The 15,577-nt window shown below is 44.5% G+C and overlaps 1 protein-coding gene across 2 annotated transcripts in view; it reads left to right on the top strand.

The window, feature by feature from the left end:
• MED27 (mediator complex subunit 27) overlaps positions 1 to 15,577 on the top strand; it is a 228,220-nt gene that overhangs the window by 179,854 nt on the left and 32,789 nt on the right. Inside the window, exon 5 of one of the 2 annotated variants that reach the window (XM_032165470.2) lies at positions 14,307 to 14,414. In XM_032165470.2, the coding sequence (XP_032021361.1) occupies positions 14,307 to 14,414 (108 nt within the window). Of the gene's footprint in view, positions 1 to 14,306; positions 14,415 to 15,577 lie in introns of those variants that run through there. The other variant, XM_058445170.1, reaches the window with a different exon arrangement.

Here is a 15,577-nt window from a genome sequence, read left to right as displayed (position 1 = left end):
GGGCAGAAACAAATCACAATGGTGGAATGTCATCAGTTAAGGCTATTTTTACTACTTTTGTGGATCTTCAGTTACTTCAGGCCATCTGGATGTATACGTGCAAGTCACAGAGGATGCAATGGCTTGGCTTGGGCTCAGAGGCCTGACAGGAAGTGTCTAGAGCCCTGGTTGAATAATGCTTGTAGGAATAAACAAGACTCTTAAATACCAGCACCTCGGTTTCCCCTTATATCATGGTGATCATTGCAAACAGTTTTGTAAATGCATTCTACATAAATGCAAACTGCTACTATTCAAATCTTATAAAAGCCTTAGATTTCTCTAGGGATTCCTGGGTGAGTTGAAGTCCAAAGTTTAATTTATTTAAAATTAGGTTATAGGAATTCACAGTTTTCAGTATATCTTATGTTTTTCTTCAAACAAACTACAGTTTAATTTTAAGCTACCCTAAATAAAAGTAAAATTAAAAATTTTTCAGTATTCTAACTACCTCATGTATCTAAGGACACAGAGAGCTGCATTCTCAGACACACAAGAACCCAAACGTTGTATGGTTGCCTCTCTTGTTGTTGCTAACTTGCAACTGTTCCACTTTCAGCTCACAGAACTGTGGGACATATTTTTCCATTCATATTAATTGGATTTTTAAAGTGACCTTGTCCACATATTGATTTGTATTAAAATTTTCTACATCAAGGTCAAGTTGGCATATATCCTACAGGCAAAATATTGAAAAGCCAGTGCTGCCTAACAGGGTATCAGCAGAAGAAGTGGAGATTTAACAGGGCCAAGTTTGCCACAGAGGGCACTGTGGTACCCTTCTAATGCAAGCGGCAAGTCTGTGTGGGGACCACCTTCACCTGGACTTGAATCTGCCTCATCAAGAGGACAGTCCTGTTTAAGTCCAGGGGCCCACCACTTTTGGGGAAGAGCCCCCTTGAGCCCCTCAGAGTCCAAGCTAATGCTGCCACAGGAGTGGGTTTAGGATGAGCATCAGCTTATCTGAGATTCACTCAGATTACCTTGAAAAAGAGGGTCTATTATTATTGTTCATAAAATTGAACTGTCTCTAGCTCAGCCCTCAGCTGTGCCTGGCCTGCGCATTTAGCATCTCTTCACTTACATATTTCAAAAGTATCCTAAACTTGGTGAAAAGGAAGTGATATTTCCCCTCCAGGTTTTTTCCCTTCTTCTTCTCAATAAATAGCAAAATCATTACCTGGTGCTCAAACCAGAAGCCTGCAGGCTTCGTTATTTAGTTTCCCCTTTTTTCTCACTCCTCATATCCACTCCATCAGCAAATCCTATCAATTCCTAAATCGATTGGCTTCTCACTTCTCTACTGCCACCACCCTAGCTGAAGCTGCTGTTGTCAGAGGCATTTGAACCAGAGCAACTCCATCTTGAATCGGGGCTGGGTAAAATGAGGCTGAGACCTTCTGGGCTGCATTCCCAGGACATTAGGCATTCTTAGTCACAGGATGAGATAGGAGGTCGGCACAAGATACAGGTCACAAACACCTTGCTGATAAAACAGGTTGTGGTAAAGAAGCTGGCCAAAACCCACCAAAACCAAGATGGCAGCAAAAGTGACCATTGGTCATCCTCCCTACTCATTATATGCTAATTATAATGCATTAGCATTTGAAAAGACACTCCCACCAGCACCACGACAGTTTACAAATGCCCTGGCAATGTCAGGAAGTTAACCTATATGGGCTAAAAAGGAGTGGAACCCTTAGTTCTGGGAAATGCCCACCTCTTTCCTGGAAAACTCATGAATAATCCACTCCTTGTTTAGCATCTAATCAAGAAGAAACTAAGTATAATCAGTTGAGCAGCCTGTCTATGGAGTAGCCATTCTTTTTTTCCTTTACTTTCCTAATAAATTTGCTGTCACTTCATGGATTTACCTCAAATTCTTTCTTGCACAAGATCCAAGAACCCTCTCTTGGGGTCTGGATCAGGACCCCTTTTCAGTAACACCATCATTCCCTCTCCTGGTCTTTCCATTTCTTCTCTTGATGCCTCCACAAAGCAGCCAGGAAGGTGTTCCTTTAAAAGCACACATCAGACATGCCACTCCTCTGCTGAAAGCCCTACAGTAGCTTTCCATTTCACCCAGACAAAACTCAGCTCCTCATCAGAGCCTCAAAGGCCCCTGGTGGCCAGCCACACTCTTGCCCACCTGTCCGACCTCCTTTCTGTTCCTAGGATGCCAGGCCTTTGCAGGTGCTGCCCTCTCGGCCTGTGCCACTCTGCTCCGGCACTGGACATGGATGACCTTGTCTTACCCAGTAGGTTTCAACCACACTTGAACCAACCGCCTTGTCCAGCTTTATTGTCTTCACAGCCCCATACGGACCAAATATTTTTTGTTTATTATCTGCCCACAACCCCCTCCCCCATCCAAGAACGTACAAGCCTGAGAGCACACGTTGTTGTATTCCCTGCTCAGTCTCCAGTCCTTAGAACAACACTTGGCACGTGGTGGGTACTTAATAAATATTTGAGTAAATGAATGAGCAAGTGAATAATTGAGTGATCTGTTCTAAATGTCATTTTTTCACGTGTAGATATTACCTGAATAATCTCTCTTTAAGCTATCCCCGTTTTGTTCATTTCCTTCATAACTCTTTGTAATTTCTATTTCTGTATTTATACACTTCTTCGTTGCCTGTCTCCTTCATTAGACTGTTAGCTCTGTGAATGTCTATTTCATTTCTCACTCTGGGTGCCTAATGTGCCTGCACATAATATGTATTTAACAGATATTTGTTGGGTAGATGGGAGGAAGAAGGAACTGGAAGGGCAAACAATTTGCAGTCCAAGGCAGCTCTAGGTTCTTCTCCATGTTCTGCAGTCCAAATTCTGGAAGGAGGTAGGTTGGTTTTTTCTTTTCTTTTTTCTTTTTTTTTTTTTTTGACAAGATCTTGCTCTGTCACCCAAGCTAGAGAGCAATGGCTTGATCACAGTTTACTGTAGCCCCAACCTCCCAGGCTCAAGAAATTCTCCCACCCCGGCCTCCCAAAGTGCTGGGATTACAGGCATGAGCCACTGTGCCTGGTCCTGGAAGGAGGCAGTTTTGTTGGCCTAAGCAGTATGAGGCAGAGCCTTCTCTACCAGGCCACTGTGTAGAGTGCCTACCCCTGGACCAGCTGGTTCCACCCAGCACAGAAAACAGCAGCTTCCTTGGATGGCAGGTAGTTTCAGTGAGACAGGAACACAACGTGAGGCGGGCTTCATTACTGTCATGTTCAGTGTCACATACAGATAAAGGACGTGTACTGTCGAGGATTCCTCTTCACATCTGTTAGGAGCACCTTGACATTTTCAGTATGTTCAAGAAAACGGTAGCTTCCCATTTTGTCAGGTAACCTGTATCCCACATGATTCACATAGAATCTTTTTGGATTGGAGGCCCTATTTTTATACAGGCATTGGCATTAATTCTGTATTCACTTTCCCTGGAGGGGCTATATTTTATATATTTGAATATATGTTTTATAAATTAAATGAGCTAATTTTGATAGTTTGGGGGATTTTTCCCAAGACTGCAAGGGAAGCCCAGAGGTAGCATGAAACCAAGATCGGGAAGCACGATTCTCTATTTTGTCTTTGTTTCTTTACATTTTATGTGAACTTGTGTTGTTATTATTGAAAGGGAGACGAGATGAGATAGAAAAATTGTGAAGAAATTTATATTTACAATATGAGACGGAAAACTTTCATAACCCTTCCCAGGCATGAAAACCTTTTATAACACTTGGTAAATGGATTAGTCCACTGTGTTGAAATTCCCCTCCAACCAGGATACTTCTGAATTTAGAAGAGAGCAGAATATAGAAGAGCTAAGGAAAATCGGAAGTGCTGCCCAACTTGTTAACATTGATGGCTCTTTAGCAAATGACCCCAGTTCACTCATGAGTGGAATAAACTACCTCATAAAAAAAACCTTGTTAGCCAGGTACAATGACTGACACCTGTAATCCCAGCACTTTGGGCGGTCAAGGAAGGAGGACTGCTTGAGGCCGGGAGTTCAAGGCCAGCCTGGGCAATATAGTGAGCCCCCTCCCCCCCCCACCCACCCACCATCTCTATTTAAAAAAAAAAAGAAAAGAAAAGAAAAAAGAAAAATTAGTCCAGAAGTTCCAGGCTGCACTGAGCTATGATCATATCACTGTACTCCAGCCTGGGTAACGGAGCAAGACCCTGTCTCTAAAAAAATAATAAAAATATAAAAATAAAACACGTCTTATTAGGCAGGGTGTTTAATAATTTTTAAAAATAATGATAACAGACTGGCCGCAGTGGCTCACACCTGTAATCCCAGCACTTTGGAAGGCTGAGGCAGATGGATTGTTTGAGTCCAGGAGTCCAAGACCAGCCTGGGCAACATAGCGAAACCCCGTCTCTACAAAAAATACAAAAAATTAGCTGGGCTGGGTGCAGTGGTTCATGCCTGTAATCCTAGCACTCTGGGAGGCCAAGACAAGTGGATCACAAGGTCAGGAGGTTGAGACCAGCCTGACAAACATGGTGAAACCCCCATCTCTACTAAAAATACAAAAATTAGCCAGGCATGGTGGCACGCGTCTGTAATCCCAGCTACTCAGGAGGCTGAGGCAGGAGAATCACTTGAACCCGGGAGGCAGAGGTTGCAGTGAGCCGAGATCATGCCACTGCACTCCAGCCTAGGTGACGGAGCAAGACTCCGTCTCAAAAAAAAAAAAAAAAAAAAAAGCTGTGTGTGGTGGTGCATGCCTATAGTCCCAACTATTTGGGAGGCTGAGGCAGGAGGATCACTTGAGCCTGGGAGGTGGAGGTTGCAGTGAGCTGAGATCATGCTACTGCACTCCAACCTGGGCAACAGAGTGAGACACTGTCTCAAAAAAAAAATAATGACAACAGTGATAATATTTGCCACCATGCAGGGAGTGCCTACTGAGTTCAGTGTCCAACCGTAGCTCTCACGGACGCTCAGTAGCATCAGCTGTACAGTCCTTAGAGAGGGTTCCATGTTGGAAGTAAGAAAGCCAAGGTGCCTGTGGGCTGCCTTTCTCAGGGCCACTCTGCTCTGTACGTGGTAGAGGTAGTATCTGAACCTGGGTCTCAGGCTCCAAACCCCTGGTTATCCCACGCTGCCTTTCCCTGTGCCGAGGGGACTAATGGGGTAATACCTGTGATACGGTTTGGCTCTGTGTCCCCACCCAAATCTCATCCTGTAGCTCCCATAATTCCCACATGTTGTGGGGGGGACCTGGTGGAAGATGATTGAATCACGGGGGCGGGTCTTTCCCGTACCATTCTCATGATAATGAGTGGATCTCACAAGATCTGATGGTTTTAAAAATGGGAGTTCTCTGCACAAGCTCTCTCTTTGCCTGCTGCCATCCACATAAGATGTGACTTGCACCTCCTTGCCTTCCGCCATGATTGTGAGGCCTCTCTAGCCATGTGGATCTGTAAGTCCAATAAACCTCTTTCTTTTGTATGTTGCCCAGTGTCGGATATGTCTTTATCAGCACTGTGAAAATGGACTAATACACCCCGTGGCTACCACTGACGCAGCCCTGCCATGGTTCAGATGTGGTGCTGAGCACTTCACATGCACGGTGTCATTCCTTCCTGGGTTGACAGCCAAGAAAACTGGGGCCTAAAGAGGGTAAGTGACTTGCTCAAGGTCACACAGCCAGGAAGGAGCAGAACCAAGACACAAATGCGGGTCTTTTTTCCTCTCAGAGTCCAGAACTGTAGCTCCCATCTTGCTGGCACGTTGGTTTCTGACTTGTTGGCAAACAGACCCTAAATTCAGTTTGTCTGCCTCATTTTTCCTGGGTCCTTGTCAAAGGAAAAATATAATTCACCTCTTAGGGCTATAACAACTTTGTATCTGGAGTCTAGTCCGGACATGGGAGTCACCCCCAGGGCCATTTCTCCTTTCCTGTATCACATTATATTACATTGTGTTTTATCATCGGAGGCACAACTGGTTGGGTTTTGCAGAGCAAAATGAGTGACCTTCAGCCTAGAAGAACATCGGTTTTAGCTTTGACAGTCCCTCGGTCTGGCCTCTTGGTTTCCAAGTCACATCGCTCCGTTTTCTCTTCATGATTCAGTTACTGTCCTGCTCTATAGAGTCCTGGTGGCCCCCTCTTCCCTGGCATGACAGTTTATCTTCTTGGCCCCAGCTCTGCCAGCGTTTCAGCCTTTCAGAGTTGGTCTGTCTCTGTTTTCTTTTGGCTGTATCCAATTTTACAGTTTTCCTAGAAAGAAGCAATAGCCGGTTTCCCTCATCCCCCTTGCTGCCGCAGCTCTCGAGCCTGCTGTTAAGAGGACGACTCCGCCCAGCACGAGTCTGTCAGGGCTACACATACCTAGCAGCTGTGCAGAATTCAGAGTGCTAACTTTTTAAAAAATGCTGCAATTAGAGGAAGCAAGTAGTTTATTAGCGTCTTAGAGATGGGGTCAGTGGTGTGTGTATGAAGTCATTTGTGAGGGAAGCCAGGAGTCTGGATTGGCAAGGCTTTGAGCCCTTGAACAGAGCCCTGGAGGAGGATTGCTGGGTGGCTGGAGGAGTCCATGACTCAAGGGTCTTTGGTCACCATTGCTTGTGATTTATAGACACGGATGTGGGGTCATGGGCCAGGCATGAGGTAGGGAAACAGCAAGAGGCAGCTTCTGGCCCTTCACAGAAAACCAGTGACCTTGGCTTCAAATCTTTCATAACTTCAGCTTCCTTCTATTAAGAATGGGAATAAGACAACTGCCTGGGCTGAATCCCGGGTTGTTAGGCAGACAGAGGAGAAAGTTGCCTGCCCTGTGTGCATGCACCTGCCCTTGTTCCAGAGGAAAGGGGTAAATCTGCATGATATGGAGGAAAGACCCCCTAGGAAAAGTGTAGGGGCACTGATCAGCTTTTACAGACCATATCTAAAAACACCTCTTGGAGGAGATTCCCATTTGGAACCCCATTTGGGAACTGCTCGTCTATATAGCCAGCTCCACCCTTTCAAAATGTGCAGTGAATTGGGCAGGTGCTGAACCAGGCATTTTCTGGTTGTGCCAGGCAGCTCAGTGAGGCAGTGCCCTCCTCCCTCCGTTCCTCGAGCACATTGTGAGCTCCAGGTGGCAGAGCACTTTAGGTGCCCTCCAGTGACTCCAGGCATATGTCGATTTTGTCACCTTCTTTAAGGTAGGAGCCATATTTGATACTTCTTAACCTCCCTAGGCCTCAGTTTACTTCTTTAGACATGGGAGAGTTAGAGAAAATGATTGTTTATATCCTTTTCAGCCCTGCAGTTGTATGAGTCTGTGAATCAGTGTCCTTGCCCAGTGTTGCACACAGTACAGACATTTCTTCAACAAGACATTGTTCACTGTACTCACTCACCTTGGCCTGTTCTTTCTTTGGAATTAGTACAAAGAGAAAAGTTCTCAGTATTCTATGAAGGAAAACACTTCCTAAATCTCCTTTAGGTGGGCCCGCCTGCCCCTCCTTTCCACCCTTCCTTCTTGTCTCCCCTGCTCCCCCCCCTTCTCTCTCCCCATCTCTCCTCATCTCTCCCCATCTCTTCCTCTGTCTCTCTCGCCTCTCTCTCTCCCCCTTTCTCTCTCTTACCCTCTCTCCTTGTGTCTCCCCTCTCCTCCTCTGTATCTCTTTCCTCTCTCCCTCCCTCCTTCTCTCTTACCCTCTTTTTCTTTCCCTCCCTCTCTCCCTCTCCCTCTTCCTCTCTCTTTCTTTCTGCTATACTTGGAAAAACATCATTTAAATTACAACAGACCCCTTAAGGGCACCTACATATCAGACTTTTATTTTGTATACAGAAAATAACATTCATGGATGGTTTTATGTAAATAGTTGACTTCTTTTTAATTTTTTTTTTTAATAACACACTCCCCTCCCCCAAAGCAGGGCTTAGACATGCCACCATTTGTCTAACTGACAAACCCCTGAACTATCCCCCTTCACCTCCCACACAGATGCTTTCTGCCAGGGGATGCTATCTGGCCCCAGGTTCCTCGTGCAGGTAAGCTTTTGGTCAGCTCACCTCCCCTGATCCTAGACTCAGATACCACTCAGTTTCAAAGCACTTTTCCCCCTACACGAGTTCTAGGGGAAGAACATTTTAAGTGACCAGCTCCTCTCACCTTCTCAGCTCACATGGTCAGGCAGTAGAGATAACATTTCAACCACCAGATTTGTTAGGTTTTTGTTAGACATCAGTTGGCAGAGCTGAACTAAATACTTTTTCTACTTTCCTCCCACTTTTCCTTTCCTGTCTTATGACTTGCCTTGCCACAGTGGACTAGAAATTCTCTTCGTGGAATACAGCTTGGCAGGCGATTGCTGGAAAAGCAGATAGAGAAGACCACCGATTTCAGCCCCCGCTGCCCAGAGTGCAGCTGACCTAATGGGGGGGCTAGGCAGGGGCAGCTTTTCTAAATGCACTTCTGAGAGGCGATGGCCAGATGGGAGGCGGGCTGGACTTCCTCTTCAAGTGCACCTTGATGCCTGCACAGGAAACATAGTGCCTCCCCTGACTCTCTACCATGAGTAGTGAGCGAGCTCTTTGGAAATGTGCTGCTTGGTATAGAAAAGTGTTACCTTGGCAACAGCAAGCTCGCTTCATTACCAGATGGCATTAGCTTTTATTAGTGGTATCCTATAGCAGTTGCCAAGAGCCAACCTGTAGCCCCCGTCAGTGGGCGTTTTGCTTCTGACTGTGACCAGCGTTGGCTAGTTTGTGGAAAGATGCCCATTGGCCTCTATGTGCTGCATTGCCTTATCAGTCTATCAAAAAGTTCAAGGTCACTACAACCTGGTGCATGCAGATACGTTAGAAACTGGCACATGCCAGGCACATGAGAATCAGAATCATTGTAGAGTGATGTGAGGGCTGGAAGGACTGCTAGAGAGCACACACCAGGCTCCATCTCGATGGCAGAGCCAGGAGGGCTCCTGTTATGTTACCCTTCCTGCCGCACGCACTCCGAAGAGAGGGGACGCTAACAGCCATTGAGCTTTGCTATGCACCGCACCCCTAGGCCCAAGTTTTACATGGATCGCCTCCTTCAATTTCCTCAGAAGGTCCCACCACATTTCACAGCTGAGTAAACAGGCACCAGAGGTTGTCAGAGTTGCCCTGGGTCACACTGCCTGCAAGTGGAGAATGAGGGCCTGAAGCCCAGTGCTGGAGAGTAGGAGCAATTGATTTGCACACCAAATGGCCATCACCAGGAGGTCTGGCTGCCTGAACCGCAGGCTTGCAGGCACTTTCTACTCGGTGGTCGCTCAGCAGACCCCACGGTCTTATTCATCCTTCAGGTCCAGCACAACTGTTACCCCCTCTCAGCTTCCTGTAGCCCCAGTTGTGACAGCAGGAGGGAAAATTAACATACGGGCCAGGTCAGCCAGTTCACTGACCTGGCTACAGCGGCAGTTCTGGTTCCAGCTTTGATGTTAACTGGCTTCAAACCACTTCACCTCCATAAAGTCCAAACAGGGGTTTGGGCCAAGTAACAATAGCATTGCCACTGAGCACTCCCTGTGCCAGGTCCTGTGCCATCCCCTTCACCTGTGCATTGTCTCACTGACTCCTCACAGTCATTCTGAGATGCAGTACCATTATCTCCATTTAGATGTTCAGAGAAGGTAGGTAGCTAGGCCAGGCTTTCCAACAGCAGAGCCGAGACCTGATTCTAAAGCCTCAAAATGTTAGGCTTCAAAACTGGGTATATTATGACCATGTTAAAAATCCAGGCCGGGCGCAGTGGCTCATGCCTGTAATCCCAGCACTTTGGGGGGCCAAGGTGGGAGGATCATATGAGGTCAGGAGTTCAAAACCAGCCTGGCCAACATAGTGAAACCCCATCTCTACTAAAAATATGAAAATTAGCCGGGTGTGGTGGCACACGCCTGTAATCCCAGCAACTAGAGAAGCTGAGGAAGGAAAATTGCTTGAACCTTGAAGGGGAGGTTGTGCTAGCCAAGATCATGCCACTGCACTCCAACGTGGGTGACAGAGCGGGACTCCATCTCAAAAATAATAAATAAATAAGAATTGACAGACTTTATAGAGCTTTATGGATTCAAAAGATCCCAAAAGTAAGCCAGTGCAAGACTTTTCATACTGACTATCCATGAACTACTACAGCCCTGGAAGTCATCTTGCCAAAAAAAAAAAAAAAATCAAACCTGCATCTCATCTAATTATCAATTTGCAGGCAATACAGAGGAAGGAGCAGCATGTTAAAGTATACCACTGGGATGCCACCAGCAAAATCCAGACTGTGGAAAACTCTGTAGGAGATAACCCAGTTTCTTCAACAGATAAAATGGGGGCATGGGGTTGGGAGGGGAATCTCTTTAGTTTGGGAAAGACTTATGAGACATGTCAACCAGTCACATTGTGTGGACCATATTTGGATCCTGATATGAGCAGACTTGTAATAAAGTGGCATTTATGAGACTGTTGGAAATCTGAACATGCTTGATAATATTGGAACGTTATTATTGTATTAGATGTGGGTGTCATGGTTCTGCTTTTGTGCTTTTGGAGCCCTTTGAGAAATATGTACTGAAATATTTACAGATGAAGTGATACCATGGCTGTTATTTGTTTCAGAAGAGTAACATAGGTAGGGAAAAGGAGGTGGAGGTGGAGGTGACAAGATTGGCCAAGAGTTGGTCATTGTTGATGTTGGGATGGGTTCGTGGGGTTCTTTGTACTATTTCATTTACTTGTGTATATGTTTTTAAATCTTCCATAATAAGTTTTTAAAAATCAATTAAGTTGGCACTTTGGGCAGGGAAAGGGTTTGTTGGATTTTACGTTGTTTTGATCTGATTTAGTAGTGCCCAACGCTGACAAGAACAGAATGAAATAGGTGTGTTCATACCTTTCTGGTTGGCATAACCCTTGTGGTTAGCAGTTTGGCAGATTATATCAAAAGCCTTAAAATATTTATATTGTTTGCCACAGTAATTATGACTTTGCAAATCTAGGGAAATAATTCCAAATGTGGTGAAAACTTTGTGAACGAAAGTATACACTGCGGCCATACTTATATTAGGGGAAACTTGGAAGTAACCCGAATGTCCACTAATAGGAGAATAGTTAAAGAAATTATAGGATATCCTCTCAATAGAATGTCGTGCGGCAATGCAACACTGATTTTGAAGACTATATAGCAGTATGGAACAATACTTGTCATAGCTTTAAGGAAAAATTTGATTTGAAAATATACATGGCTGGGCATGGTGGCTTGCGCCTGTAATCCCAACACTTTGGGGGGCCAAGAAGGGTAGATCATGAGGTCAGGAGTTCAAGACCAGCCTGGTCAACATGGTGAAACCCCGCCTCTACTAAAAATACAAAAATTAGCTGGGCATGGTGGCGCATGCCTGTAATCCCAGCTACTCAGGAGGCTGAGGCAGGAAATCACTTGAACCCGGGAGGCAGAGGTCACAGTGAGCCAAGATGGCGCCACTGCACTCCGGCCTGGGCGACAGAGTGAGACTCTGTTTCAGAAAAAGAAAAAAGAAAGAAAATATACATATATAGTTTCATTATAACGATGTTAGAAATTCAAAAACCATAAGCCTTTGATAATAAAATGATTGAAAGGAAGTACCCCAAAATGTTAATGGTGATTATCTTTCCATCACAAGACCAGGAACAACTGTCTTCTTCCTTTGTTCTCTAATTTTAGATTTTTCCATAATAAACATTTATATTTTTAACTTTTTAAAGTATTAGTTAACTTTAAAATACCAAAATTAACTTTTAATAGAAAAAATTTGGATATAAAATTTCTGGCGTTATTAGTGTGTATTTCTAAAATCCATCTTAAGAAACTTAAATTACAAAGGCAATTTATCATTTAATTAATGTCAGCCAGGTTTTGGTGTTTCAGGAAACAATTGCTTAGTCACCTAGGCTTATTAACAAAGAAAGTTAAAATGTGCAGTTGCAAACAGTGGCCCTTCCAGAGGAGAGCTGTGGAGAATGTGTTGGACCTACATTCACTTTAGCCTAATGAGAAGGTATCGATTTCAGTGCCCGTAACTACAAAACTATAACTTGGCCAGGCGTGGTGGCTCACGCCTGTAATCCCAGCACTTTGGGAGGCCAAGGCAGATGGATCACTTGAGGTCAGGAATTTGAGACCAGCCTGGCCAACATGGTGAAACCCCGTCTCTACTAAAAGTACAAAAAAATTAGCCAGATGTGGTTGTGTGCGCCTATAGTCCCAGCTACTCGGGAGGCTGAGGCAGGAGAATCGCTTGAACCTGGGAGATGGACGTTGCAGTGAGCCGAGATCACACCACTGCACTCCAGCCTGGCTGAAAGAGCAAGACTTCGTCTCAAAAAAAAAAAAAAAAACAAACTATAACTCAGTTGCTCTCCCTCCCTGCCTTTCTTCCAGTAGGCTCCATTTTGACTAAAGACAGAGTTACTCACTCTACCTTCATGGTTTATTGGCATCCTTAGATAGGGATTTTCAGTTACACAAAAAAATGACCCATTGACTGGACATAGGACAACAAAAAATAAAAGACCCACTGAACATTACATGGTGTGACAATATTTAAAAGTGTTATATAGAAATAGGATGCCTTTATTAGCATTCCCTTAAATGTAAATAAATGTTTTTTCTTACCATGTTTGTATTCAGTACTATTTAAAATATACAGAAATAGAGCCATCAACCTAACGCTTGAAATTATTGAAGGAATCAAATGTTGGAGGTGTTCACTGATACCCAGGACTAATCAAGGAAAGAGGAAGGTTGTTGTTGAGGATGATCAGTTGGAAAACTGCAAGGAATGGGGACATAAGGAAGGGGTGATTGGAGGTGGCATCCCCAGAAACTGATGGCAGGTTGGAGTTGAAGGATCAGGATTGCCATTTGGGGCTAAGGCTCTTACTTTTAGGCAGCTCAGCAGGGCTTTCTTTCAGCAAATTCTGTGACATCAAAGCCTCATCAGAGCAACTCGGACTATGGGCGGGTGGGTCCCGGGCTGGGGTCTGCGTCCAGGGACTCATATATGAAATGAAAAGCTTTAGCAAAGTCTTAGAAGAGTTACATGAGCCCCTTGTCTTCATCCGTATATTGTTTATTGTTGCTATAACCAAATACCTGAAGCTGGGTAATTTATAAGAAAAGAGATTAAGCTCACAGTTCTGCTGGTTGGGGAGTATAAGAAGCATGATGCCCGTATCTGCTTCACCGTCTGGCGAGGGCTTTTGTGTTGCACTGCATCACAAACATCACAACATGGTGGAAGGTCTAAGGGGAGGCAGACATGTGTGAAGGACAAAACCCAAGGAGTGTCCTGGCTTTATAACAACCCACTCTCGAGGGAGCTGATCCAGTCTCGCCAGAGCAGGGACACAGTACCTCGAGAAGAAACCCAGCCATTTCTGAGGGATCCGCCTCCTTGACCCAAACACCCCCCACTAGGCCCCACCTCCCAACACCACACTGGGGATAAAATTTCAACCTGAGTTTTGGTGGGGGGAAACAGCCATATCCACACAATAGTGTCCCTAAAGAAAGGAAGGTGCTGTTTCTATTCTTGGTGCTGAGCCTATTCCAGCAAGCACAGCAGGTTCCTTTTTCCCTGGCATACATGAAACTGCACTTTTTTTAGGATTTTTTTTTAAAATGTATAATATGTGCTTAGGTTCTGAGAGTAAAAGCACTTAAATGTATTTCCAGGATCATGTTTCTTTTTTGGAGATAAAATTCAGCTACTTTCCTTTTACCTCCTGACTTTATTTGGTATTGCTTTTCCACTTTTACCAGTTACTATAAATAGATAGTTCAACCAAGAGGCATTTGGGACTTGCCTTTGCCCTGTATATTGTACTCTGTACATATTGCATAGGTATACACAGGGCCATGACATAGTATGAAACAACGCGCTCACTAAATCCTATAATTGCCAGAATTGCAGAATCCTCGCCTTTGAGAAAGAAAATCTTAAAATGGGAAAGGGAAGGATTTTACTTTTTCCAGCAGATAGTAAACATATGAAACTTATCCTCAGAGTTTGTAAGCCAAAAATATAAATAAATTTAGGGAAGTTAGACGAGTTGAGGCCCAAAACATTTTTCAGTGATTACAGAAAGAACTTGCTGTTATTGAGAGTTCATTTTCCAGCGCTGGAGGATCCACAGGGCCAGCACCATGAATCCAGTCTCACTGGATTGGCCAGGTGGTCATTTCTTCTCACACTCCTGCCCAACTTTGTGTGATTTGCATGTTCAAGTGTCAGCTTACATGTGTTTTGGCAGGTGACCTTGGGAAAGGTGTTGAAAGTGATCGTCGTCATGCGGAGCCTGTTCATTGATCGAACAATAGTAAAGGGATATAACGAGAATGTCTACACAGAAGATGGCAAGGTAAGCATTCTGGAGTCTTGTGTGTTCCTTGATTTTCTGTATCCCAGAACAAACGTAGTCGAATCCCAGATGAACGGCATTAAAAACTAGCAATCATAGCGGAAATGACCAGCAAACATAGATTTGTCAGTGTGAGGATGAACACTTTGTGAAAAAACGTTTCATTCTCTCTGCTTGCATTCTTCATCAAGCTTCTGCTTTTTCCTCTAAGCCTGATGCCCTTAGTTGAATTTCTAATTTATCACCTTAGACCCCAGTTGCCTCATTAAATGTGTCTTCTGAGGAAATGGATTTTTTTCCCCAAGTCAAGCAGCTCCTCAATAGCCCAAGGTTCAGCATTTTGCTTTTCCTAGAACCACAAGGAAAATTCCCATTCATTTGACACAACCCGATGACACTCTTTTTCCACAAAACTAACAAGTTGCCTTTAGGAAGTTGCTGTGCACAGCAGCATATATTGAATACTGCTGTCGAAAGAAGACGTGTTATTTCCACGGGTGACTTGTTTCATGGAAAGTTCACCCTTGTGAACCCCTAATTCCTTTTGACTGTACAGTCTCCGTATGGCTCCACAGAGAGTGTCAGAGGATGCTGATGGGAGCTGACAGCCTTCATTTGTGTTTGCACCAGAGTGTAATGAACACTGTGCCTGAGATGCCCCACACTCTCCCAGGCCACTCTCAGCAGGGAGCCTGGTCTCCCCACCCCATCGGGAGCCTTTCCTTCCTTGTGACTCTCATTAAAATGTAAAAGTTTGTTAGTATGAATACTAGCACTCACCACCCAACAGCCACATTATAATGAGAATAGAATGTTCTTTAAAAAAAGGTGGTAACTGTGGCTTAGCACATAGCAGGGCGTTACATAAGAAGCATAGCCCGTGATATAATGAGATGTGTGTTTTGAACAAGTAACCCAGCATTTCCACATTCCACACAAGTGTCTACGTGGGATGCTACTCCTGCTGCAAGGACTGTGCCCAGTTTTCGTAAATTTCCTCGTTGATACTAAATCATTCATTGAGGGGAGATTTCCTTTTTCTTTTTGGAAAAACCAAATGTCTTTGGAGCACGCATGTAAAATAAGTAATCAGTCAGGTGTGGTCTGTGTATCTGATTTGTAAACTCTGACAGCTGCTCCAGAAGGTTCCACACTGTCGGTCA

This window comes from Hylobates moloch, unplaced genomic scaffold, assembly GCF_009828535.3.
Source record: "Hylobates moloch isolate HMO894 unplaced genomic scaffold, HMol_V3 SCAFFOLD_10, whole genome shotgun sequence".
NCBI lineage: Eukaryota > Metazoa > Chordata > Mammalia > Primates > Hylobatidae > Hylobates > Hylobates moloch.
The sequence above is the reverse complement of the archived record's forward strand: the minus strand, read 5'-3'. Positions and strand labels throughout refer to the sequence as shown.